We start from the raw sequence: 26,529 nt of genomic DNA on the forward strand, positions 1-26,529 counted from the left end.
TATATAATGTCTATTATAATCATAGCGTGCGTCAGTAAAATGTAAAAATACCGAATATTTAAGAAACGGTCCGGCGGAGCAGTTAAGTGGCGCCACTGCCACACAAATATTCGCGTGATATTTAAACTCAGTTTTAGTCCGTATCGTGTCCTTCAATGTTCTTCAAATCCCTTGGGTCTGTGTTACGACCTTTGTCACAAGAATCGCCTTTGTATTGCTTACCACTAGTCCAGTGGACATTATTTACTTTAATTAGCAGAAAAGTTTTTTTACTTGTTACTAGTAATGTCTGGGCATTGCAATGCGGTTTCTGTCTAGAATGTTATTAACCAGGCAATAATAACCGCCTAATAAGTAATAATAACAAACTAAGTGAATGCTAAGTGGGTATTATCGACTAGTGACAGCTTAAGCCAAGGTCTCCTCGATGGGTCCCTAAAACCTAGTCGCTCTACAGAACGTTCGCCGAAACGATCTATAAGCTCGGCTACCTTCCATTTTGCTGAAATAGTAGTAGTAGCCGAGATTCTTCCGGGAGCCCGCGAGCTTTTCTACTTACTACGCTACGCTAAAAGAGGCTTCGCCCTTGCCCTGCCACTACAAACCCAAAAATTGGGCAGCCGTTAAAAATAGTCTGCAATGCAAAAGTGAGCGAACATTATTTTGGACCAGTTCGAGAGTTTTGTTACAGTTAGTGGACTTATACGATTTACATACGTGTTCTATAATTTAACAATGATATAGAGTATATACAACTTGTTATTTACATAAATGCTATATGTTATACTACTATACAGAGTATTGATGTAAAATATCCTCTACTTCTCTCCTGAATTTAGATAACCTTGTACGTTTAACGAATTTTGGGTTACGAATTTGGAACAGTTTTAAATTAAGTTAAAAAAACTGATCTTTGGAAGGTCTTTCGATCCTGCTAATTTTGTAATTATAAATACACATACGAAATTTATTATTAACAATAGATATATTGTGTTAAATAAAGTATTATATTTATTTAGTAAGTAAAATGTTAAAATAAGATAAGGCCTAAAATGATTTCAACAAAACATTTGTACAGTAAAGAGCAACTTAAAAGGCATTCGTAATAAAAATTGTTTACGACGGGAGGCTATATAACACGCCGATATGATCTGTATTTTTAACTGGTACGGCAGAGAAATTTTAAGGGTAGATATGAATTTTATAACAAGTCATGAAATTGGAAGTTAAAAAGTATATTTGCATGAAAATACTTTGTTAGAAAACGAATAAAGTAACGCATATATAAAATAAAAAAAAATGATTGTTCGTATTGATTACTAATTCCGAATTTGAATTTATTGTGTCAAAATTTTTATTCAATTGTACTTTGCGAAAAATATTTATATTTTTTGTTAACTCATATTGAATTTAATTCCTTTTTAAGAAATAATTAAATGTTTGCCATTAGGACATTCCTATATTTACATGACAAGGCCGATGTAATGTGGGTATGCTGCGATACGTTCGATGTTATATTGGACATTGTTAGACTGTATGTAGGTGACAATCCCGCTGGTATTGTACGGCTTCATTGTTACAAAGATTATCGATTTAATAATTTACGTAGCTATCAGTCTTTCATCGAATCACTTATAACTATACGTGGTTTAAGCGTGATACGTTTTACTTACATGCAGCTTAATACCTATAATTTGCGGTATAAAAATGGAATATTTCGATTTTTTACAACACGAAAGTTCTTTTCATTGTTGCGAAATTTGAAATTATAATTAAAAACCATTTGCGGTATTGTTAATAATATTTAGGTCAGCGTAATTTCGCCATCCCGTCAATGATGGGGTTGTTAGCGCAGAGAACTCATTAAATGCCGTTATAAATTAACATGTTCCTTGTACCTCATTGTTTTCATCAGGTTAATTGCATAATAATAATATTACTATTATTAATAATAATAATAATAATAATAATAGTAATGATAATAATAATCATAATCTTTATTAAGTACAAAAAATACGCGGATTAAACAGTTATAAAACCAACAAAATACTGGTACATGAAAAACTGAGAAAATATTATACTATTCTTGTAAATTCAGTGCATAGCCTTTTACCCAAAAACACGTTTAAACAATTTTTAGATGTAAAAGATTCTTAATGACAAAATATTAAAATAGTCCTTACATGTTTTCAGATATCTTCTCTACCTAAAATTAAGCTGCTAACGTAATGTATGGACGTATGAATGTTTAATGGATTAACATTATTTATAACATTATTTACTGTTTAGTTTGAGTTTCTTGAAATGTCATGATGAAATGTCTAACACAGTTAATTTTCTGTCTAAAGCCGCTGCTTTGTAAAAAGAGGGATGCATGAAGCGTCTTAACCATAAAGCACTCTTAAATAAATGGGCTGCCTCGGTAACATGTCTGAACAAAACTCGGAATCTTGAAAGTGCTTCACGTTTCTTTTATAGTGACGAACATATTTCTTTGGTAAATTTTAGCAACGTTTTTACATTTTGTACGAAATAAATAAGGTGTAATTACGACTTCTGTACTCAACTATCCTTAAGCCAAACCTTTAAATTTTAAAAGCCTTTAGTTTCAAGAAACGAACCATAAAAATTAAAACAAAATTATATTTTACTTTGAACCCCGTAAATTCAGTCCCGATCATTAAATTATCTTTTCATCTGAGTATGTATATTTATAGGAGAATTATCTCTGTGTAGATACAACATTCTACTACTGAAAGGGCTAGTCTCTTTAGGAATATGTCAGAAAGGTAATGGATTCGATATAAATTTTTAATTACGTTTTGTTATTATAGCCGTAGAAAATGAGGTCACTTATCTAGAGTCTAGTAGATATAGTCGCCAGAAGCCGTAACACTCGTGTACACTAAGGCGCAGCATGCAATATTGTGGCTGTGTGGTTTGGGAAAGTGGGAGTGTTGAAGAGCTTAGCAGTCGCTCGTGAACCGTCGCGGTGGCTGGTTATGCTGAATGTTGTGACTTCAGCCATGAATATTGCGACCGAGAACTTGAAATATTTATTCTGAACATTTAAGAATTTCTAATACTTGATCTTTTTATTTTGTGATTTTTTTCATTGTGGATTTTTATTATGTTTGGTTTATTTATTTTATATTATAGTGGTTGAAGTTTCTGACCTTGAACTCAAAGTAAGTAATATTAATTAGATATTAGTAGATTATTAATGACATTATTTATAAGATCTAATAATTCTAATATGTGCGTAAAATTAGAAGCCTATTTTTTATCTTCATACTACATAGAAAAATTTAACAAACATATTTGATCAGGAATAGGATTCTCAATAAATTAATTTGTACTTATAGTTAATTATTCAGTAATAAAAGAAAATGTTTTCGCTAATATTTTCGCTCATATTTTATGTACTAAAACATTGTTAACTAGATAATGTTATTAACACAAGAAATTAAATAAAAATGTACCCAGTCGTTTGACAAAGAAATGATTCTTTTTTAGGTTGCAGTGCTGCCTGTAAAACTGGATTAGTTGCCAAATCAGAGTTATTTTCACATTTCATTACAAATTCCGGCTTTTAAATGCCTTAGTATGCAAATACTTATTTTCTGGTACATTGTAAATATAAAAAATAGCAATAAATATGATAAAATAGAATGATACCTTCATTAAAGTACAGTACAGCTATTTTATTTATTTCTTATACATAATTTCTCAAATACCGAAATGTTCTGTAAAAATATTACGTTTCAACACTGCATACGTACGGACACATTCCGTCTCGCTAATTAAATTATCGTAATTGGATTACTGAATGATAAACTTAATGTTTTAGCGGTCTTCTGTACTGATGTGCTTTGTAAAAATATTATTGTAGTTGTTTTGAAATCTATTTTTGGTTTTATTTAGTAATTCCAGAATTAATGTGTTATCGAAATACCACATAAATTTCATAAAATTTGTTGAACATTATGTACACAAATGTTAAAAATCGCTATCAGTTTCATAAAATGTTTTATTATTTAAAATTTATTCAGTATATTTATATTCTTATGTTATTTAAATGAAATAAACCATATTTTTGTATGTATTTATCAAATACTTAAAGGAATTTATTTCGTATTAACCCAATCAATTTTTAGTCGTCGCTGTAAAATGAGACCAATTTCAGTAAAAATAATGTTCTTTTCGATTCGTGTTTCATGATATAATGGTTACTGCGGTAAAAGTTTCATATGTCGCGAATATTTTGTTTATATAGAAAGTCGTGGAATTGTCGTCTTTTCAGGATCGTTTATTTTGGGTGTTAGTGCGACAAGAGCGTTGACTCAGTGAGATTACGATTTAAATATAGGCGGGGGCGAACTGCCAAATCATTGGGGAAATGTTCACGACCAGCCCGCCCAGAACGTGAACGAATTACTCGATTGTTTTGCGCAATCGATTTACTATAGAATTTCTAATTGGTTCAAACTAATTATACACATGCTTGCATTCAAATTGATTTATGTTTGTATTTAATTGAATGTACGATACAATATTATTTAGTAATTTATATGAAAGATTACACTTCTAGTATAAAGCCGTATGAATTGTTACACGGTAAGCAACGAGATCGTTTGTGTTGTTGAGAACAAATTTAAAAGAACATAAGTACGTCGAATTAATAAGAAAATTGGTTGTTTCGGTGGAAATTACAATTTTTTAAGGAATTATCCTGTAATTTATTTTCTATATCTTTAACATAATGCACTAATACGCGACGAATAAACGAAACATTGCCACCGAAAAAACAATAACATTTTACTAAACAAATATATGTATAAATTATAATTAAGAACGTCTGCAAAATATATAAGAATATTACCTATTTAAACAGTGTAAACTAGCGCAGCAACGTTTATTCTATAGCGACCGGCGACTGGAATATGATTAATAGAGCTTTAAACAAGAGATTTTTCTCTTGAAAATCTTTGAACGTTTTTATTTTTGTCGTTGATCAGAGGAATGTTTATATTATTTTCTTGTAAAACACAGCTAACTGCCAGGCCTGCCCCATTGGTGTCAATACGTCTAGTTAGATAGATATAAAGAAGTAGTAATCAAGCTTCAAAAGGATTTGATGCCACTCGTGGGATCTCAATTTTTCTTCGCTAATTATTAAGGAATTTACAAAAATAATTTAAATCTTTTGATGGTACTCGCATTTTGATTGAAGTGATTCTTATTTGGTTATGTCGTTAAATTAAAGCCACAAACTTTATTTGTGTCAAACGAGTCTCTGCTAAAAGATATTTATATTAAATATATTTTTTTCAAGTCGACAATTTTTGTTTCTCCGAACAGCGAATTGTCACATTTCACGAATTTGCCAAGGGATAGATTTTATTTTCCAATGGTTGTTAATATTTACAAACCGAAAGGTGAGGAATGTTCTTGACAGTTGTAATTACAATCTGTCGTCAAGATGTTTAGTCTGAACGGTTTTCATAGATAAAAGAGTTAACACTGGTTACTTTTTCTTTTACTGAAATGTTTTCATTTAAATACTAAGAAATTCTATAAAGATAAATACAGAATACTTCGCATATGAAAGTCGTTATAAAATAAGTTTCATTATAGCTAAAATAGGTTCTGTGCTGCTTTAATAATATTATGTAGTGGAGTTTTGAGCTATTAACTTTTGCAATAAATAAGGAAAAAAAATATTTACTTCACAGCAATGTTTACGTCAGCATGTATTACGCCAAAAGTCATCTCTAATCATTGAGATCGTTTCCGGTTCGGTTAATATATATATTTGTCCGAGGTAACTCGATACACTGAAAAGAAAATTTAAGTAATGTAGGTATTATTTCGATTTAACTGGAAAGATACACTATTCGCTTTACATTGATTTAAATTTTTGAATACTTTTATATGATGGAAAGGACTTATGAGTTATCCGGCATCATCCAGCTGTCGTTTTCCATAAAATCAACAAAATAAGAAGCCATATTAGTATTAAATATTACTTCATTCTCTTAGCAATTTGCATTTAGGTTTATACTACGTAATGATATAATTTTAACAAACGCCTCATAAATGTATACGGACTTCGATTACTGAAATTGGTGTAATAAAACCTGAACTGTGGGCAATCACGAAATGATGTAACGATTGATCCTTATCTTAAAAGACATCGGGCATTTTTTTGATTAAAGGCGTTTTTAATTATCTTTTACATTGTATCATGATCATTTTAAAGGTAGAATGATCTTTGTTGAATACATCCCATAGTTTAAAAAAAAACATAGTTAAAATCATTATTATATGTTTTATTAAATAAATAACGCAAGTGTTTTTACCTTAATTTACTTATCCTCTTCGTTAAATACTACACGTGTCTAGTTCTACCGCTTTGTTGTGCTCGTGTTAAAGAGACTTCTTAGTTGGTAACACTAATAATGAATTACTTCATATGGTTACGATTAAACGGGCTTAAACGTTAGCTTCTAAAAGCAGTAATGTAATATAAAACTTTGGTTTTCACTGTTGCCCTTTTGGCACCAACAATTTTAGCAGGTTTGCGAGGGCAGGTGCAGAAAGGATGTAGCATAAAGGAGGCTTTTGGTAAAAAACTCGGCTCGGCTCTCTACATACAAGTTTAATTGCCGCATTGGGAGGCCACAGAATGACCTAGAACAAGGGCCCCGAAGATGGGCCTCTTCTTGAGCTGTTTCTTAGAACACGTTTATCATAATTAAGAAAAGGACCAATATTTAGCCACTTCCGCACATGCAGTGGTAGTCGTGCAACAAAGTGCACTGTCCGCCAGCCCGCTGATAAATGCGTATGCGGCAAACATTGCGAATCACACAACTGCCACCGCCAAATCACTCAACACGTGTTTCACCCCTTCACGGGGCATCTTCAGGAGTTATGTTATACCGATTAGTGCCAAACACAGAGTCAAACGGAGACGGAAGTGGCTAAATATTGGTCCTTTTTTACTTAGGATGGACTTCCGTATGGACTAAGGTAACGCCTGATTCCATTAAACGTTTATCATTCCAACGTAAGGACGTAATTCGAAAACGCAATATTCACCAAATAAAAACTTAGAAACTCTGAGTACGTGGAATTAATTTTTATATATTTTACTATACAATGAGTTAAAACGAGTAAAATAGACAAGTATTTTTTTAATATTTAGAATTAATTTTCATTGGTTACCACTTCTTAATCTAATCTACTTATTAGCATTTAAAAAAAGAATATTTGGATACCCGGTACGTCCAACGTCTTAATTGAAAAACTATTTTCAATAATAAATCTCCAATAAAACGCATATTGGTTTATGTATTGTATTAGATTGCATGCTTTTGTTTATTATCTTTAATTAATCACTGTTTACTAAAAATGTAATAAGATTTAAGGTTACTTAAAATTATTTGAATTATTTAAGAAAAAATGAAAAAAATCAATCGATTCTAACATTGATTTATTTGGACATGACGCCAACTTAGATCAGCTTGGCCAGACTGGATTTACTCCGAGAACTAGGACCCCTCGCTCCCTCGACCTCGCAAACAAGACTGACTAAACCGAAGTTGATTAATTTTATATGGAATTGAGCTTTACACTTATGGCTTATATTTATGGGTATAACAAATATTAACGTCTTTTGGTTGCAAACTTATTATAAACACAAAACTTAAATATTACTGTATTTAAAATAAAAAAAAACTGTAGTGGTAAATAAGTTTCGGATTTTGGGTTGTTTTTTTATTATACATTTAACCTATGCACCAAAATGAAACATATTGGTAGAAGTTACGAGGCGTGAATGAAAACATAAATTAACAAAGTTTTCCCGTAAGACAAGGGACTAAAATAAGGCAATACGTTAGTGACGGAGGGTAAGTTTATTCCTAAACTTTGGTCTCAAATAAGTATATTTTAAGCCTTTTATTTTTTTATTTGTAATATAATTTCATAATGTGACGTATTTTTTGCTTCATTGGTGATTTTTAAACTAGTACGTATGCTTATAATATTATAAGAAGCATTTCATGAATACATTAATATTCCACTTTTCCCAATTCAAGAAACTTTGCTATTATTACTATGTTATGTGTATAAACGTATTGGTACCTAGTCAACTATTTTTACGGATAGATTTAATTCAATATATATTAGTATAGTCTGAAGTTATAGGTTAACAATTAGTACATTTCAAAGAATTACGTGTAAATATAAGCCTATTATAAAATCTTTAATAAAACAAATTACACTTATTTGCGAAAACTATAATCATAGGTACATTTTAATTAAGACTTAACTTTGTGACTGTTGTTTTTGTAAGTAGCTGTAAGCAGTACGTGTTGCGTAAGATCTGCAGCCAAAAGAATAATGGCATCCTATTGGCTATCTCCACGTTTTTCACAGTCGTGATTTAAAAAAACGTTATAATATTTAATGAGAACTTATAGTTCCGATGTATAATAAAAAAAAACTTCGTCCAATACAATTTCATGATTCTGAAGAGGCGGTGGCTGTGTTCGAAAACTCCGTGGAAAAGAAAAAGAAAAATGGTTCTACAGCTAATACACAGATTCTACAGCTACATATAATAGTTTTATTTGATGCAAAGGTGCATTGATTTTAGGAGAACTATCTACATTTCGTTTATGTCTTAACACCGAGTTTTATTTTTCGTATTCTTGAAACTTCTAGTGTCACTTCTTGGATATTTACTAGTTTTTTTTAATATTTATTAATATGAATCTAATTATTTCATAATACATTTGGCCCTTACAAGAAATTATAATTAGTATCTTGAATGTCTACTTCTGAAATGTTCTTAATTCCAAAAATGTAGCGTCTGAAAATAATAGAGACGAATACAGTCTTAAGATATAATTACATGCTTAATTTGACAATAACTATTAATATTATAAAATTCCTTCTAATAAAGAAACGTTTATAGTTTTATTTATTAATATTTTGTAAAGATATTAATTACGAGGAATTTAAATTTTATTTTGGTTGGCCATTTTGCGTAATTAATTTAAATTTAATCTTAAGTTATTAATTTAACTTTTCACTAAATTTGAAAAAATAAACGTAAGAAAAAGCCCACAACAAAATAAATAGATTTTTTATTATTAACTTGCATGAACATGTTAAAGATACACTTTCAAGACCGCATTTTACGTTCATACTCGAAGGCAATTCCCTAAGGATAAGACAAAATGTAAAAAGGTTTTCAAGATGTTTGTACGTGATATACATCACAGAATACGTAAATCAATACAATTATACATATTTGAAAAAAAAAAACAAAATAGCTAAGACTATTTAAATTTTGTGTTAATTCTACGTATGCTTCTTTATTGGTATCCCGATTTTATAATTGATTTTTATGATTTACTACTTCGACGTCGTCGTTTCAGCATCGTCGTTACAGCAAAAGTTTTCAACAACGATATCTATGGGGGTATCATATTCACCATGCGGGGCAAGCGGGATTGCGATCGCAGTGTTGTAATATGGTACGCGTAGGATACTGCTGCCTATCCTATTGAAATTTGTTTGCAGTGGCAATCCTATGTATTTCATAATTTTGTGCAATTATAAATTGTGTATGTATCACATAAGATTGTATCCTAGGAATCGAGCCCGCGACCTCCGTTCGCAAGTCTTAATCCGCTGATACTAGCAAAAGCAAAATTTATCATAATAGCTCAAAGTTTCGTTTACATTCCTGGTAAAATGTACGCCTACATATTTTGAGAAAAAATATAACTTATATAGTTACACTGTTTCAAAAAAATACACAAAGTGCTTTGCGAAATATCGTAATTCTTTTTGAGAAACGGGATTCCTAAAAGATTTTATGTAGTAAATATTACAAGTAGGGCTCAAGTAAAGGGATACATAGAATAAATTAATAAAACCATTATAGTTACAGAAATAAAACTGTTAAAGTTTACATTTTTAATAAATTACTACTGGAGAGAAAAAATTGTACCGAAAATGTTGTGTAAGTGGCAGAATCAAAATAGTGCCATAAACCACAACAATGAAATAATAAATGTTTTTTTTTTTTGTTAATGTAAACAACCCATAAACTGGCAGTCTATCAGAAAAAAAAACTTGTTTAGGTTTTTTGTAAAATCTGACTCTTTCACTTTTTACCAAAAGTGCTATTGAAAGGAAATGCTTTCTCATTTTTCATTTCTTCTTCATTTCTCATTCTCATTCAAAAGATATACATTCTGTCTTCTCTATTTACATATGTTATATAGCTGGTTAAATTTAATTATAATCTTATGGTTTTTTAAAACACAATATTCATTTTACCGAACAAAGATTATAAAAGATACAAGATGTATTTTTACTAGTAAGTCACCGATTATACCATGACAGTGAGAATTTACAGAATTTAGAGCAACGTGATATTTTCATTCCTCAGTATATTTTAAATTCGGAACACAGTTATGTTTAAACGAGGGTTCGGTAACAGATTGGGCGAATCTAATTTACTACTCAGAATATTAAAATGGACAAATTTTGTTAATTAAATTATGAAATTAAATTAAAAATAAGTACTATGTGTCACTAAGGCATGTGTTGTAGCAAATATTTTTAACAATCTTTACTTCCTTAATCATGAATTAATTGGGCAATCAAACATCTATAGTTATTGCTTTCTAGCGTTTATGAGGTTTTGTCTGGGATAAGCATAACGCTAAATAAATTTTGGAAGAGATTTGACTTACTTTTATTCGAGAACTACAGCGACTCAACTTTTGATTAAGAGAACAATTTCTCCGTAAAATTATGGTACAATCCTTTTATGGGCGAGCTATGCATATGTTGATTCATGTTAAGTGAAATGTCTTTGTAGACGGAATATTTTATGCATTTTAAAGAATACCGATTTGTCGCGATTAAACTGATACGGTTCACGACAACGTGCCTTTTTACTTCAATCTTCAATAAATATCATTGATGATTGAAGTATTTTGTAGCAGAATAGTTCCAACTGAAAATATTTTAACTCAGCTATATTAGTAAGAAATGCTATTTTCCTTTCGCAGATGAAATGATAAAGTTCAAAACTTATGCAAATGAAATCGTATTCTCATTTAAATTTATTCGCCTTTGTTCTGGATAAAACTAATCGGATCAACTTTGTCGGATGGAATAAAAAGTACAAAATAGTATTAACGGTAAAAGAGTACTTTTGTTCGCATCTCTAATTGACTATAATCCAGAACAAAGATATTATTTTGTTTTATTGAAGAAGCGTTAATTATTTTTCACTTAATACGGGTTGATTGGTTACAGGTATAAAAGCTTTGAAGAGGTAAATGTATATGCTCATATCCAAAAATCAAAGGTTTTAGAAATATTAAAAAACCCTCTCGATTGGTCAATGTTATACTATATTGGTTCTACGCGATTTTTTTTCCAAATACTCGACTGATATTGTTCCGCAACTACCGTATTCGCTTGATACAGCTCCATGCGACTTCTTGCTTGCAAGTTTAAAAAAGCGACTGAGGAGATAAAAACAGAACTGAAGAAGGTCTTGAAAGCTATACCGGAAAAAGATTATTCCGAGAAGTTAGGGATTTTGAAGGGGCTGAAATTTGGAAGAATAAGTAAAAAGAATTTACAATTTATTTAAAAATTCCCTTACTCTTTGATCACAGTTTTATTTCATAATGTTTTTACAGGGTGATTGAAAGGGGTAGAAGCTTTAAAGATTTTGCAAGTGAGGTATTTAGCTAAAGCGTTAACATCATTAGGCTATTTGATTTTGCTATTTGATGTATTAGAAGATGTGCTGCTAGCCAGTCTAGGGTTTGTACAGCTTCATCGAAATTGAGCCCGTGGAAACAGAGGTCCACGGACTAAAAATTTTACATTGGGGATCGTACCTCAGTCACGATGAAGACGTCCACACGCAGAGAACTATAACCGTGTAGGCGTATAGTGTAGTGAGTGTTGTGTAGTCGCACGAAGCGAGGACTACTCGGCAGTCGGGAGAGACCGTGTCTCTCCCGACTACCTTCGCTTGAACGCGAACGCGGCCGCCGTGTCATGTGTAGGTGAGTAGTGCATGACATGTGCATCGAGGCCGCCGGGGCTCGATGTGAGGCGTGTGTACTGGCGTTGGGACGGGGGAGCGAATATTGATTATAAGGGCCGATGTGCTCCGCAATACAGAGAAAGCGCTCCGAGGGCCCGGAAGCTTTGCGGAGTTTTGCGGCAAGGATGCAGACCTCGTCGAGATCTACATTGGCTAGGTATTGTGCGAAGGCTTTGGGTTCCTCGGCAGGCGAAGGAGATCCGGTTTGGGTTTGGTGGGTTTCGGTTGCTCGTGACCAACCGATGGGGCGGGAGGGAGGCGGGCATGCCTCTCGGGTAGAGTGGCTTCGCCCAGGCTGAAGTGGCTGCGGGCAGAGGAGGGAGAAGAGGTTTCGAACAGGGCTTCGAAACTTTCTCAGCGGGAGCTGAAGAGGTTGGTTGGGCGGCGATTTTGGGAGGGTCGAAGGGGGCCTGCGCGGCGTTTTTTAGGCGTCTTGAGACAGTCCCTATAGTTGGCGGGGTGGCTTTCGATCTTACAAAGTACACACACAGGTGTTGTCTCTGTGACCGCGGGATGGGGACAGTCTGCAGTCCCGTGATCCTCTGGGCACTTGATGCACCGGAGGCGGGAGAAGCAGTTACGGGCTGCGTGGCCGTATTACTGGCATTTGTGGTACTGGCCGACGATGCGTCTGCGGTGAGGGGCCTCGAATGAGACCCCTGAAAGAGAACAGACTTCTTCGAGGGCAAAGATTTGCTTTCTCTCGGAGGAAAACACTATGGTTGCCATAATGAGTGACATAGGGAGCTTGGTGCGCAGAGATGTCATGCGCTTCGCGTCGATGATGGGGATGCCCGCTTTCTTGAGGTCGTCGATTACGTTGGCGATCTCTACTTCGAGTGGGAGGCCGCAGATAACGACTTGAAGTCGCTTATCCTCGGGGAGGGTGTACGTGTGAAAGGAGATGTCTTCCTCACGCAGGTGGCGGGTGAAGCGACGGAAGTCGTCGACAGTGAGCGTGCTAATCATAATACTTTCAGTGGTATTTTTAGCTCTTGATTTGTCCATCTGGCGAGAAGTCATGAGTGGACGGATTTCCACGCTTGTTTGTTGTGGAGAAAGACAGGCGGGGGAGGTTTCCTGTTTCCGGCAGGGCCTTGGGAGGCCACTTGTTGGGGTTGGGCGGACGGTTGTTTGGGAGCAACCCTTGGGGAGGGCTTGCATACGGCCTCTTTGGCCGGGCTAGCCAATAGGGAGGTAGTTTTGGAGGTACTGCCGCGGTGGGTGGGGGAGGGAGCAGTACGAAGTGGCCTCTTCCTCTTGCCGGTGACGAGGGTGAAGTCATCGGTTCAGGGGACAGGCTTTGGGCCGTCGATCTCCATCTCCAAGTCCGAGCCTAGATACTCGGACTCGTAGGTGTAGGCCGACGAGCCGTCGCTCGGGTTCGGGTCCTCGACGGGGAGGGATTTTCGCTCTTCATAGCGGACAGGGGCATCAGGTGACTGCGGGGAGTCATTCAAAAAGCGGGTGAAACGGTCCTTGGTATCTGCCTTGTACTCGTCCGGGTATTTCATAGCCATCTAACAGCCGAAAGTGATGACCGGGTCCTCGCCGAAAGGAAGGCCCGTGTAATGACGCCAGGATTGCGCCATTGTTGGGTGTAGTGGTGAGGTTGGGGTCGAACTACTCAGCACCTCCCTGCCGAACGGCAGGGGGAGGAGCGAGGGAAGGACACTGTGAGTCTGAATGAAGTGACCTCGGAGGTCACTCTGGGTACCCCTGTGCCGGACAGCGATATCCGGCGGGGGATAAACCCGCGTTACTGAGCGTCACAGCGAGTCAGCTTTTTTTTTATTTGGTTTCGGGGGGGAAATCTTCCAGACGTTCAAGATGCCCCACCTCGGGGGAGGACCGGGGTATGTGGGATTCCTGCCCACTAAAACCTCCCCGGCGATTGCCCTCTGCGCTATATGGGGGACCGCGATATCTCCCGGTCAAGGATCGCCACGCGGTCTTCCTTTGCACCGTGCTATTTTCAATAGCCCATTCCGGGGTATACGTGTATACGCTACCCCCGAAATCCTCGTGGTGCTATCACGATGGTTTGAGACCACATCGAACCATCGTCGTTTGTGTATGGTTGTTTTTTAATATTTTATTTTTGACTGCTCTGTCTGCCCTCAACATGTTAATAATCCAAGCATGTAGATCTTGCTTGATTTAGGCAATTAAAGAACCATTAAAACGGAACGATTTAATAAAAAATCAACATCCGTAAACACTAAGTCGTATATGCAGCAGCATTATACTGTTTTAAGCCGACTTCAAAAGTATTCACTACGGTTTGTTAAAAAATGAAAAATCCAGTGATGCAGACAAATACCAGATTATATCGACTGTATAAACCTCGTAACATAAGACAAATATATACTAACCAAATCAAACACATACCGTCATTTCCTATGACTGTTATACGTACATACTAAATACTTCTTTACAATAAAAAAGAAACAAATTTGAACATTAAAACTTTTTATACAGCTTCAACAAGTTTGAAAGCGGGTAGTTCTTAAATCAATATGTATATAGTTATGTTAAGTTATTAATACGAGAATTTCTTATATAATTTTCACGATATGATGATGTTACTAGTGTTCAATTTGACGAAATAGACAATTTTTTTTGAATTCTTTGAATAAATTGTCTTTAATATCATCGTATTCTCTGTAACTGTCTAACTCCAAATTAAATTCGGTTATAAAAACATTCATTGTACTAGATTACACATAACAAGTACGGAAAAATTTTAGTGTTTTTTTTCCTTTTTAATATTTTGAAAAATATTAGTGAAATACTACTATCCTTTGTTTATCAATTTTCGCTTCGTTTAGTTAATTTTTCTGACAATTTTCATATAAATGGAACAGATGAGACAATAATACAACAAACTAATAACAAGGGACCACCTGCGCCAATTTGCTTGCCATAAATTTCTTAACAACGAAATTCAGTTTGTCTAATCCACACATAAATCAACTCTGTCTGTTTTTACAGAGACAATTAGTACTCAATCTGGATGTTCCAACGTTCCGATAAAGTTGATAATTAAATTATAGATTTCTATTCTTTTATCTCTAAGTACATTTAAAGAGTTTTACGAAATAGTCTGTATTTACGATTTAAATTGTTTAAATATTTCAATATTTAATAAATTATATTTAATGAATTTAAGTATTTTAAATTCATTTTTGAACTAGAGTCTCGCCGATATACTATATATAATACATATCGAAATAATATTTATTGCTATTACAGTATCACTTCAACATTTTGTATACGATTTATTTTTCTATAAGAATTTATTTATATTTCGTTAATATCGATCTATTATAAATTATAGCTTTAATCTAAGACATATCACACATGAAAGTGTACCTTTTTGAAAGATGAATGTTATATGATCGTTATATAAGAACAACTGAATTTGGTTATATTTTAGTAATAATTGCTTTTAGGTTCATTGCAAATGAAATGTAATATTTATATATATATATATATATATATATATATATATATATTATATATATATATATATATATTATTTATATATATATATATATATAATTAATATTTCACACCCAATTGTTCTCATAGAACAAAAATAGATATAGTTAACGAAAAGAAGCATAATACCAGTGTCCGCGAAATTTTATGTTGTGTCATAAAGACCTATTTTAATTGAAATGGACCAGCACTCTAAAATTACTCGCGAACATAACAATTTTATGATGCTTGTTTTGCGTCGTCACCAGATGGGTGAAGTCTGTGAGAGATAAAATGATTGTTATATCTCCCAAATATACAAACACACACATATCCCATAACCTCCACTTCAGTTTCTAAACTTTATGGAATTTATTTTCACAATTCTGTTAGAACTAAATCAATGTTTAGTTTTAAAGTCAAATCCATCTCTTGATTTAAATTTTTTACAATTTTTTTATCGTCAATGTAAATATAAACACAAAGGATTGTTTGATTCTCTGTAACATTCGGACTATGTTCAACGTTGTTAGCTTTTTGAATTTCAAAGCTTTATCGAATCTATCGCTTAAATATCAGCAAGCTAAGATTGAGACCTTAGCTTCGTTCTATAATATCTGTATTCTGTTTAAAAAAAACTATTTAAACTTATTAATGTACAAGGTGTTCACCTTATGGGAGGATGTTCTATACAGACGAATTTACTAAGCTCTTGGCAATATTGATGTTGGCCGCTTCTAATAGATCCTTGTTTTAAATTGACACTCTAAGGAGCAGTGGACACGATGACTATAAACATTATTTAAACGCAATATCTTTTTGAACTTTTATAACATTTATTCAAAGCGTTATTATTATTTATATACAATAATTTAAAAATAAACTCTATTGTGTCAAAAGACATTATGGTCTTTTACATTTCCTCTGCACAAAACTGCCGGATGGAGCTTTGATTCATCACTATTTTAAGTAGGATTGAGAGAATTTTATTTTTATCGCCAATGCTCATAAGCTGTTTGGTAAACATTATTGTTTCCCGTCGTTTTAGTAATTATACAGCAAAAATGTTTATGGTTTTCCGAATGAAAAGAAATGAAAAATACTTTTATACACTTTTTTTAGTATTTTTTAATATCACAAAATGACGCAAGCATTAACCTGTGTTATATGTTACGGGGCCAAATGTTTATAATTTTTGAAATATCAAATTTTAGGGACCATCACGTTTTCGTTTGCTTTATTGGTCGATAGGATACATTAATAAGGTACAAAAATCATATGTTAACATTATCAAATTTTGCCAAAACTAATTTAACCTACTATAAAAACGTAACATTAGGAATTTATACTTAAAGGAAGGGCTGCAGTTCGATAGTATAGTGGATTAATTTTATGCGTTGTTAGGTAACTAATAGACAAGTGTACGCTAAATAGCCTCTAGTATAGAGCGCTTGCATGCTTCAATAGATACGTTAAACTCTCGGTATTAGTTATCTATGATTTAGATAAAACTATTTTCAATGGCTTTGAAAGAATTGCATTGAAAATTATAAATGGCTTAAAACAAGCAATATGTTTCATTTTTTCTTCAATTAATATTTATTAAAGTTATTAACAATAGGCGCTGTTTTAATTACTATTTTCGTTAGTTTACTAAAAATGTACATATTTAAACAATTGGTTATATGTTTTGGGCGATTAATAAATTAAGCGGGCTGGTAAGTAGCTAAAAGTGAAGGGTCAAATTCCTTGTGAAACCCAAGTTGTCACTAATTCATGGCTAACATCTGATTGATGATTTTGAGATGAGTTATGGCAATTTGACAAAATAGACAAATTATTTAATTGATCAATTATAGTCGCAGAATGCGTCACTTGGAGCGTCAACGAATTTGTGAGGTGTCGTCTAAGAATTAAAATATGTCACCACCAAATAAACTTTGTTTATAATTTTGAATTTATATTTTGAAATCGTAAAAATATACAATTATTGAGTAAAGGGATAATATAAACGATTGCTTTATGTTTACTGTATTAAAATTGTTTGGTTTCTTTCAGATATTCCTCGACATCAACTGTGGTATGCTGCATCGGTAGTAAAAGTTAGTGGTCACAATTCCTAAGATACGGCAAAAGACACCGAGATGTACGCGAAAACGAAAAGATAAAAAATATCGGAAGAAGGACAAAAGTCCGACAATGTTTTCGCTATCCGAAGGTTGCGGTTGCGTGAGTTTTCGCGGCGGGAGACGAAATCGATCCCTTGGAGATGACTCTTCATCGTGTCGAAGTTCAGAAATCGAACAGGACATACCAAAAAAGTTAAGTAAAAGGGTATTAAACGGCCAATGCACGATGAAGGCATTAGCACCATTTCTGAGGTTTTGGAAGAAAGATGACGTCAGCATGACCAAAGCTGAAAGAAGTGAGTATCATAAAATGTTTCATTTGTTAAATTGGTAAAGAGGAGTCTAAATTGCTTTAATAAGTAATTTGGCGTCTTTCTAATTTTCTATGCATTTTGCTTGCATTGTTTGAGAGGACTGTTTGCTTTTTATAAGTTGTATTTATTTATTATTATTGACGTTTATAACTTGTATACAAGAAAATTGGCTATAGGTAAAATTTAAAGGAATAATACATTCACCGTATTCATATTGTATTGTATATTGTCACATTTGTTGTCCAACAATGCGTAATTATAATATAATAAGAAATATCGATTTAAAAATAACGATTAAGTCATTTTGAATTTAAAGTTATCGTTTACTATCTGTCAATGCAGATTTGTCATGCCAGAAGTTATTGGACTGCCGCATGCAAATGTGAAAAATTAATTAATGTAACATATCATTGTAACCATTTTATATAGGTGATTGGGAATAGATGAAAAAGCTTTAAAGATTTTTGCTAAAAGATCGGCTTTACATCACTTTCGGGATTTACACTTTTAAAAATCATCTTTTGTAATACAATATTAGTGAGGTTCAATTATTATTTTGAAATATCGTTAAAGTATTAAGGGCTTGCATTGGATAATATACAATATTACATTGCAACCTAAACACATTATGGTAATTATGAAAACATTGTGATTATGAAAAAAGTCATGCTTGGCTAGATATTTGCATTTCCGTTGCCTAAACTTGCAGTTACTTCTTTACTTGGTGATTATTGTCTCGATGCCGGATTTCTCTCGCCTTTTTTAACACTCGGCGCCAGACGTGATTTAGTTTGCTATTGTTTGAAAATATGTATAGACTATCATCATGTTACAGTGCCATGCCTGTTAGTCTAACTTTGGTTAACTTAATTAAATTTGCTTAGTAAAAGTTTTCTATTAATCTAGTTTGTCTTTACGATGAATAAGCTAACATGTATTATCGTCGAGGTTATTTATAATCATTTTTCAAATACATTTTATCTGACTATAAAATGTTCTGAACTTTATAAAGCTATTCATGTTACAAAAAACTTCGAGCGTTTCTAGAATTTAGTTAAAAAGACCCGAACGTCTGTTTCAGGTTTCTTCTTTAACTGTTTGTAAACTTTTTTGTTCAATTTCCTTTACTTATAAAACTCCGATGATAACGGTTTCATTTTACTTGTATTTGTTTTTGAGCTTTGGACTTAAAATTCAGCAAACCTACTCTCCATCGAATTCAATTAGCCGTTGAGATGCACTGATTAAAAAATAAGACAAATATCTCCAGTGTATTACGAAACGTGATTTAGTTTTAACACAGCAAACCCTAGGAGAACGAGAAAATGACGTAGTATATAACTTGACAGCAAAACTTTGAGGTTGCTTATAAATCTTGGAGATTCTCAAACTCAAGCTAAGACGATTACTGAGAGGCTTTGATTAGTGGTTATACATCACGTAACCTTGTTTGATGTCACAAAGTAAGATATACGTTCAATTAAGTTCAAATATACTTTTTTCGGGAAAAAAGGTTGAATTGAAGAAAAATTGGAAAAGATTAAAAAAATATATATTAACTCGGTGACTCCATACCATAGATTTAACTAATTAGCCGTTAGCAACGCCTGAGTTAAGTGAATTTCGCTTAGCTTAATTTAATTTTATAACTAAAGAGAAGTGAGAGGATTTGTTCAAAATAAATTTATGTTACAGCTATGAAGGCCGCCATCTTAATCCAGCAATGGTATCGGCGATATCTTGCCCGAATGGAAGTGCGTCGACGTTACACGTGGACCATTTTTCAAAGCATAGAATATGCTGGAGAACAAGACCAAGTGAAGGTAAGTGAAAATAATAAAAAAAAACATATATATTTAAATAAGTGCATTTACGGTAAAACGAAATTAAAATATGAATTGTCAACAATAGTATCAATAGATTGTAAAAGTTATATAAGAGTCTAATATACCAGAGAGAGTTTAACATTTTGTAAAACTTCTTTTAATCTTAAATAAAACATGAAAATGAATTTCATGAGAAGTAAATTATAAAATTAAATTTTAATTATTAATGTTATTACTTTTTAGTAATAACTTTATTCTAGCACTATTAATTTACTTTTATTTTAGATAGTAATATCCAAAAAGGGAAAGCTCTTTAATAAATTCTCATAAAGAGAAAACTTTGATAAAACACATTTAGATGCCGGTCAGGCTTTGTTAACATTTTATAGCTTACCCTCTTTCTGGCAGATGGCCTGTGCCTCAAGAAAATATTAAGATATCCCAGTTTTTTTAATAATATAATCAATACGCTCAGAATACCGTACTTCGCAAATTAGTTGCCTGCGTCCCTTACATGCGTGTTTTTGCGCAATATTAATTGTTTATCCGGAAAATGGGTTATCGCACACCTGGCACGTTATTCTGCTCTTTCTAAGAAACTAGGACGTTTTCCTTGTATTTTATTTAGGCGTCTCCTTTACGTATATAACCGATAATTATTACCTAAACATTAATGTAATCTTTTAATAAATAAAATTAACAATGAAAAACAAAGAAACAATAAGATAATGAGTAATAAAAGTGAGTTTTAGCGCGGCTTTTTATAATAATAATATATTTATTGCACACAATACAATTATTATTGATGAATTTATCAAAGAGGACAAAAAACTACACTAATTATTTATAATTCATTTACAATTATAACGTACACTATTTTTTTTAAAGAAAAAGGAATTATTTTAAACAATCTTTTATTATCCTAAAAGGAATAGTTTATTTGTACGTGTGTGTGCGCGCTCAAGTCTGTGCAAGCAGACCTATTGAACATGGGACCTCAGACAAGCTGTGGCGCGCTGGTCTCCTACAGTTAAAACCGTGCTTACAATGTCATATCTCAAATATTCTTCTCTAAACAGCTATACTGGTTTATTCTTTTTTATAATTAGAAATTCTTGTTAAAAATTAATTGAAATAAGAGTTTCATAATAGTGCGTTAAGTTCACGGTTAACGAAATTACTGTTTTTCGATATCAAACTGTTAACAAGAGGGAATGTTTGAAACTAATGTTTACCTTTCGTTACGGTTTATGTGTTTACGAAAATGTTGCGTAATATTTACATGAAGCTTGCAATCAAAGCGTATTGATCGTTCACAGTTCTATTTGTAACTTTGACATACAGCACGGAAGCAAAATATACATAATTTATTACTAATTTTGTAGTTTATTTTCATTTGAACTCTCACTTTTTTTATAAAAGCAATGCAGTTTTTTCTTATTCTCGTGTTTGTACATATTTACATATTACAATAGTTTTGCTTTTAATATGTGTATATCAATCAATAGGTGCAAATGAATTGTTGAATAATACCTAATTAATTAAATAGATCAACTAATAAGTTTTCGGAAATCAATGTGTAATTTTATTGTATAGGCAAACAGTGACAGCATCATTTGTGTACTTTTATTATAACCCATATAAATTTAAAAAAATAAGAAAAACGGAATAAAACAGATTTTGTACACGCATCATAAAAACAAAAGGATTTAGCATGAAAAGGATTTAAAATATGTCTTATTTAAGTGTTAAATATTCTTTGGACTAACCGAACACGCAGTCATAAACATTTTTTAAAGGCGATTTGCCAAACGAATTTAAATGGTACGGCTCTTACCCATAAAAATCGTAAATCTTAATTAAAGTAGAAAGAGATTTGTTTCTACATAGATTTATGTACTTGTAATTTGCATACTTTTGTGTAAATTATTGCTATTGTTAAATAAAAGGAGATTTAAAATTGTGGTAAAAGACACGATTCAGTTTACCTGATTTACCTTAATGGGCATATTTATGACATGAATTCCACAGATTGGATGTTTTTGTAAACAGTTTTTCAGTAACATGATCGATGTTTGAAATATCTTGATTTAATATTAAATGGCATGTTAGGTTTTTTCTAGGAATTTGAAGTACTTGTAGTACTGCATTACTGCTCGGTGATGCATTTCCAACCGGAATGCAGTATAATACTGCTTTGCGGCAGAAATACACGCCTCGAAGGAAAATTATAAATTAGTGAAGACTTGTAATTTCATTCAGAAACTTCATATTGAATTTTGTACTTTTGATGTTAGACCACAGGTTTCTTCTCAGACGGAAGGTATGGGTATGGATATGTAAACTGTCGTGAAATTCGTATTAAAATATTTTGACTTTTGGTCTGATATGCCAGTGATCGATTTTTATATTTCACAAATAAATACATCCTTTCGGGGATCGAATTAGTGAGTAACAATCACAAGGTAGAGTAACTAATTGCTACTCTTTAGACATAAAAAAATTAAAATCTTCATGTTTGCACAATTAGTAATAACAAAATTAAAGTAAAATTCCGGTAATTGTTCAAGAAAATTAGGATACTTTGTCAGTCTACAGGAAATTGAATTTGGATCTAACCTAAGTCCGTGTAATAATCTATTATTTATTTTGCACAAGCTAACCGCATTTGTTTTATTTAGAAATATGATCTTGATACATAGCGGATACTTCACCAAAAGGCTTGATATTTCTCATAGTTTCATCAATTTAGCACAATTTGATACGATAGAATTTAAAGCTTTTTAAATATCCAATGATTAAACTGAATAACTATGCATTTGTGTCAACATAGCGAATTAGTTTTATAAGCTTACCAACCGTATACGTTACACGACTTTTATTTTCAGTTATATAACTTTTTCAATGCGCTGTTGAGTCACATGCGTGACACTAGTGGACGGCCATCTTCAGAAAGGACATCAAGGACCGCCTCTGTTTGTGAGTTTTTCTTTTTAATCTTATAAACAATATTGATCTTATTTTTTTTTACGCAACCAAATACCCTAATTAAAGTTTCGTTAATCTTACAAATGTAAAATATATCATTGTTATTTTGATAGCTAGTAAAATTATGATACCACACCGGTTATTATTATCATATTAAAAAGTAGTTTACAAGTGTCTTTACAAAGTGCCAAGACGCATGTGTAGGAAAAATAAAGAACTTTTTTAAAATTAAACTGATTTTTTTCTTTATACTATTTCTCGGAAAAAAAAATTTATACATAATAGACACGTAATAGCTTGTTATAAGAATGTTTTATATTGTGCGGCTTTTGAATAACATTAGAATATATATAAATTTTTTTTTTACTTAGTATTAAATTGAAGTTATGGTAAAAATCGAATTAAAAACAGATAGTATTGTTATCTTCGTACTAACAACATCGAAAATGATGAATGAACGATAGATGAGTTTCTTTTGTTATTAATACCAACTAAGTATTTTAGGTTCGAGCTCATTGCTATATTTTTGGTATCGCGGTCTCTCACAACGGATTGAAGCAGACGGTGTACCTGCTCACCGTCTGTTTCAATCCGTTGTGCACAGAACTGATGACCGCTGGACCTTAACGTTCCGGATTGGGAACTACGAACTAGCAAACCTAGGATGTACGAACGTACGGAAGCGACGGACGTCCATCTATAACATGAACAGAGGATTTTGTCATGGACGCCGGGAAAAGCTGGATTCAGGCCGCTTCTTACTCGTCTTATTAGAGATCAATGGACGAGGCTCATACGTAATAAACGTCCTGCGTCCGAAATGATAGTGCTATCATTATAATAATGTTAAGCGAGTCTTACTGTGAACAAGGACGTCATACACTGAAAAAACAATTAAGATATTATGCCGAGAAAAATTTTGTTAGATTAATTTGTCAGCTGGCATACAGCATTTGGTTGAATAAATAATTGTCCTTATACATGCATAATGTAGTTGTCAAACTAACTGGGACATTGAGTTTAAACGTTTTCTACAACTTTTCAATTTTATTATTAGTTATGTTGTTGATATCTCCAAGAAGTGCACATAGTACATATTTTATTATTTTATTAACTAACACTATTCAAAATGTATTGTGTATAATATAACGTGTAAAATTTTGAAAATTTCGAAATTTACCTGGTGAAATGTAATAAAATGATAGTTATTAATACTTATTAAGTAATCATAATAAATTACAATACATTGTGCATTAAACATATTTTTTAAATTTCAAATTTATATAACAATAAACTTCTGGTGGACTGGAGATTTATGTTTGTTTATTAAAAAAATAAATTTGACCTAAAGTTAATTAAAAAGGTTAAGTTCGTTCTTACTGAAGTATTTTTTAAATTAAACAAAGACAATTAATTAAAAAAAATGTTCCTTAACTTAATTACCTTTAGCTAATTATGTTTAATTATTTTGAAAAAAAAACTTATAACAACATTCAAATAAATCAATATAAATAACCTAGAAAATATGTACATACATGTATATATACATATATATACATGTATATATATACACACACACACACATCTATATATTTACATATACATATATATATATATCATGGTTAGTATTCATTACCCTATTCAATTTATTTTTATAGATAATACATACTCCCAGATTTCAGAATCAATTTGAATACTCACGACCGCACGCAGAAATGACATTGACAAATATATTTTATTTTAGTGGAGCAAGTATTTTCCGAGGAGTCTGATGAGGGTGGGGGTGTAGACGAAACGGCACCTCCGAAAGCCTCCCGTGGCCCCGATATTGACTTCCCATTGCAAAGAAAGGATATCGACCTACTCATTGAAGCGTTTAGAAAAAAAAAGGTATTAAAAAGGTGTAAAAGTAAAATCGCATGAATTATTGGACGTGCTTAAGAAATCATTCATTTTATTAATATTGAACATTGAGTATTTTGATTCATTTAATGGCAATCAACAATTTTTAAGTCTTAACGATAATTTGAACAGTTCAATTCTTAAATATAGTAACCAAAAAAAGGAAATTTAAAAAAATACTTTTTTTCGTTGATTGACATTTAAAAGTAAAATCGGCGTTTCAGTTGAAGTTGTTAATTCTATTTTCGGTGTATAAAATATTGAGGACGTCCATAAATATTTAATGAAATTTCAGCATCGTTTGCATCCAAAGCACGTGGCGCAGATATTGAAGGAGGCCACACAAATGTTGAAAAGGTTACCTAATATTAACGTAGCGACAACGTCTATATCAAGCCAGATCACGATTTGCGGTGATTTGCATGGAAAGCTTGATGATTTGTTGGTAATATTTCATAAGGTAAGCAAAACATACGTTACGCGTAAACATTCGTTTATATAATAATTCCAAAATTAGTTTTAAATGTAAAAAACTACTATGCAACCATAGTTTAAAAATTTTGCGTTTATATGTTTTTCTTCACTATCTGTTAGTTTGTACTACAAAAAAATAAAATAAAAAGGTGTATTTAAAATGATATTACATTTTTAAATTAATGGTCAAAAGTTGCTAGTTTCTAATGAATTGCCATTTGCAATTCTGGATTTTTTTAAAGAAATTTTAATAATAAGGTGAAAGCACTAATGTTATAAAACTGTGTACGTTTCACGTTTTAAGAAATTCAGGAAAAAATATGTCACTGTGCAGTAAATAATAATGAAAAATAATTATAAATGAAACCCTGAATATGAATACTATACACAAAGTAATGGATCATAAAGAGGTAAACACGACTAATTAGGAATGGATGTTGTTTTTATTAAGAACGGAGCAAAAAGGGTAACAGTAATCAACGGGCATGCCATTGGATCTAGGCACGTGTTTAGTACCGATCCGTTTTGATCGCTGACGTCATATGTGACAATTGTTTACGACGTCGCCGGGTGTTCAATTTGTAGTCTTTCGATGACGTATGTACGAAATATAAAAGTAAAACCGAACGTGCCATTGAAACGGTGCATTTAATATCAGTAGATGTGAAAGATACCTGTATAGAGTACGATATTTCTCACAAATGTTAATTCTCATTTGTTAAGAAGCTATAAGTCGGTACAAATACCTCCATTAATATTTTGGGATTAGTAAAATTATTATTTTGCTTTAAATAATCATTAAGTAATTTATAATAGATGATTGATGATTAAATGATGTCGTACAAGTATTGCTATAATGAATTTAACTACGACAACATCGTCCGAACAGCATGCGTCATTCAATTTGTGGACTTCCCGCAGCTTGATTGACCCAGTTGCTGTTTAATGACGGTGAACTTGTCAGTTTATCTATATGTATTTCGTGTGTATATTTATTTTTAGTTTTCAACGTTGAATAGGATAATGTTCGGGGATAAATGCAAATAAACGTAAAATAATATAAAAAAATAAATCAATGATAAAATGTAAAGAGTTCGTATAGGTTAAGCTTTTAATTATTTATGAATTACTCTTTACGACAATATTGTTTAAAGTATTTTTTTTATTATTTCAATTTTTTAATTTAAATGTAAAAAAATGTTTTGAATTTATATGACAACCTGTTTAAATATAATATCTTAAAAAAAACTTAA

The 26,529-nt window shown here is 32.3% G+C and overlaps 1 protein-coding gene across 1 annotated transcript in view; it reads left to right on the forward strand.

The window, feature by feature from the left end:
- Nucleotides 1-2,992: 2,992 nt before the first annotated feature.
- rdgC (retinal degeneration C) overlaps nt 2,993-26,529 on the forward strand; it is a 30,877-nt gene continuing 7,340 nt past the window's right edge. Inside the window, exons 1-6 of the mRNA XM_068771659.1 lie at nt 2,993-3,188; nt 17,702-18,068; nt 19,782-19,909; nt 22,801-22,891; nt 24,645-24,790; nt 25,098-25,262. Coding sequence (XP_068627760.1) covers nt 17,843-18,068; nt 19,782-19,909; nt 22,801-22,891; nt 24,645-24,790; nt 25,098-25,262 — 756 coding nt within the window. The 5' untranslated portion in view covers nt 2,993-3,188; nt 17,702-17,842. The remainder of the gene's footprint in view (nt 3,189-17,701; nt 18,069-19,781; nt 19,910-22,800; nt 22,892-24,644; nt 24,791-25,097; nt 25,263-26,529) is intronic.

This window comes from Battus philenor, unplaced genomic scaffold, assembly GCF_028537555.1.
Source record: "Battus philenor isolate CCGP_79_NKW_IND1 unplaced genomic scaffold, ilBatPhil1.0.hap1 SCAF_4, whole genome shotgun sequence".
Lineage (NCBI taxonomy): Eukaryota > Metazoa > Arthropoda > Insecta > Lepidoptera > Papilionidae > Battus > Battus philenor.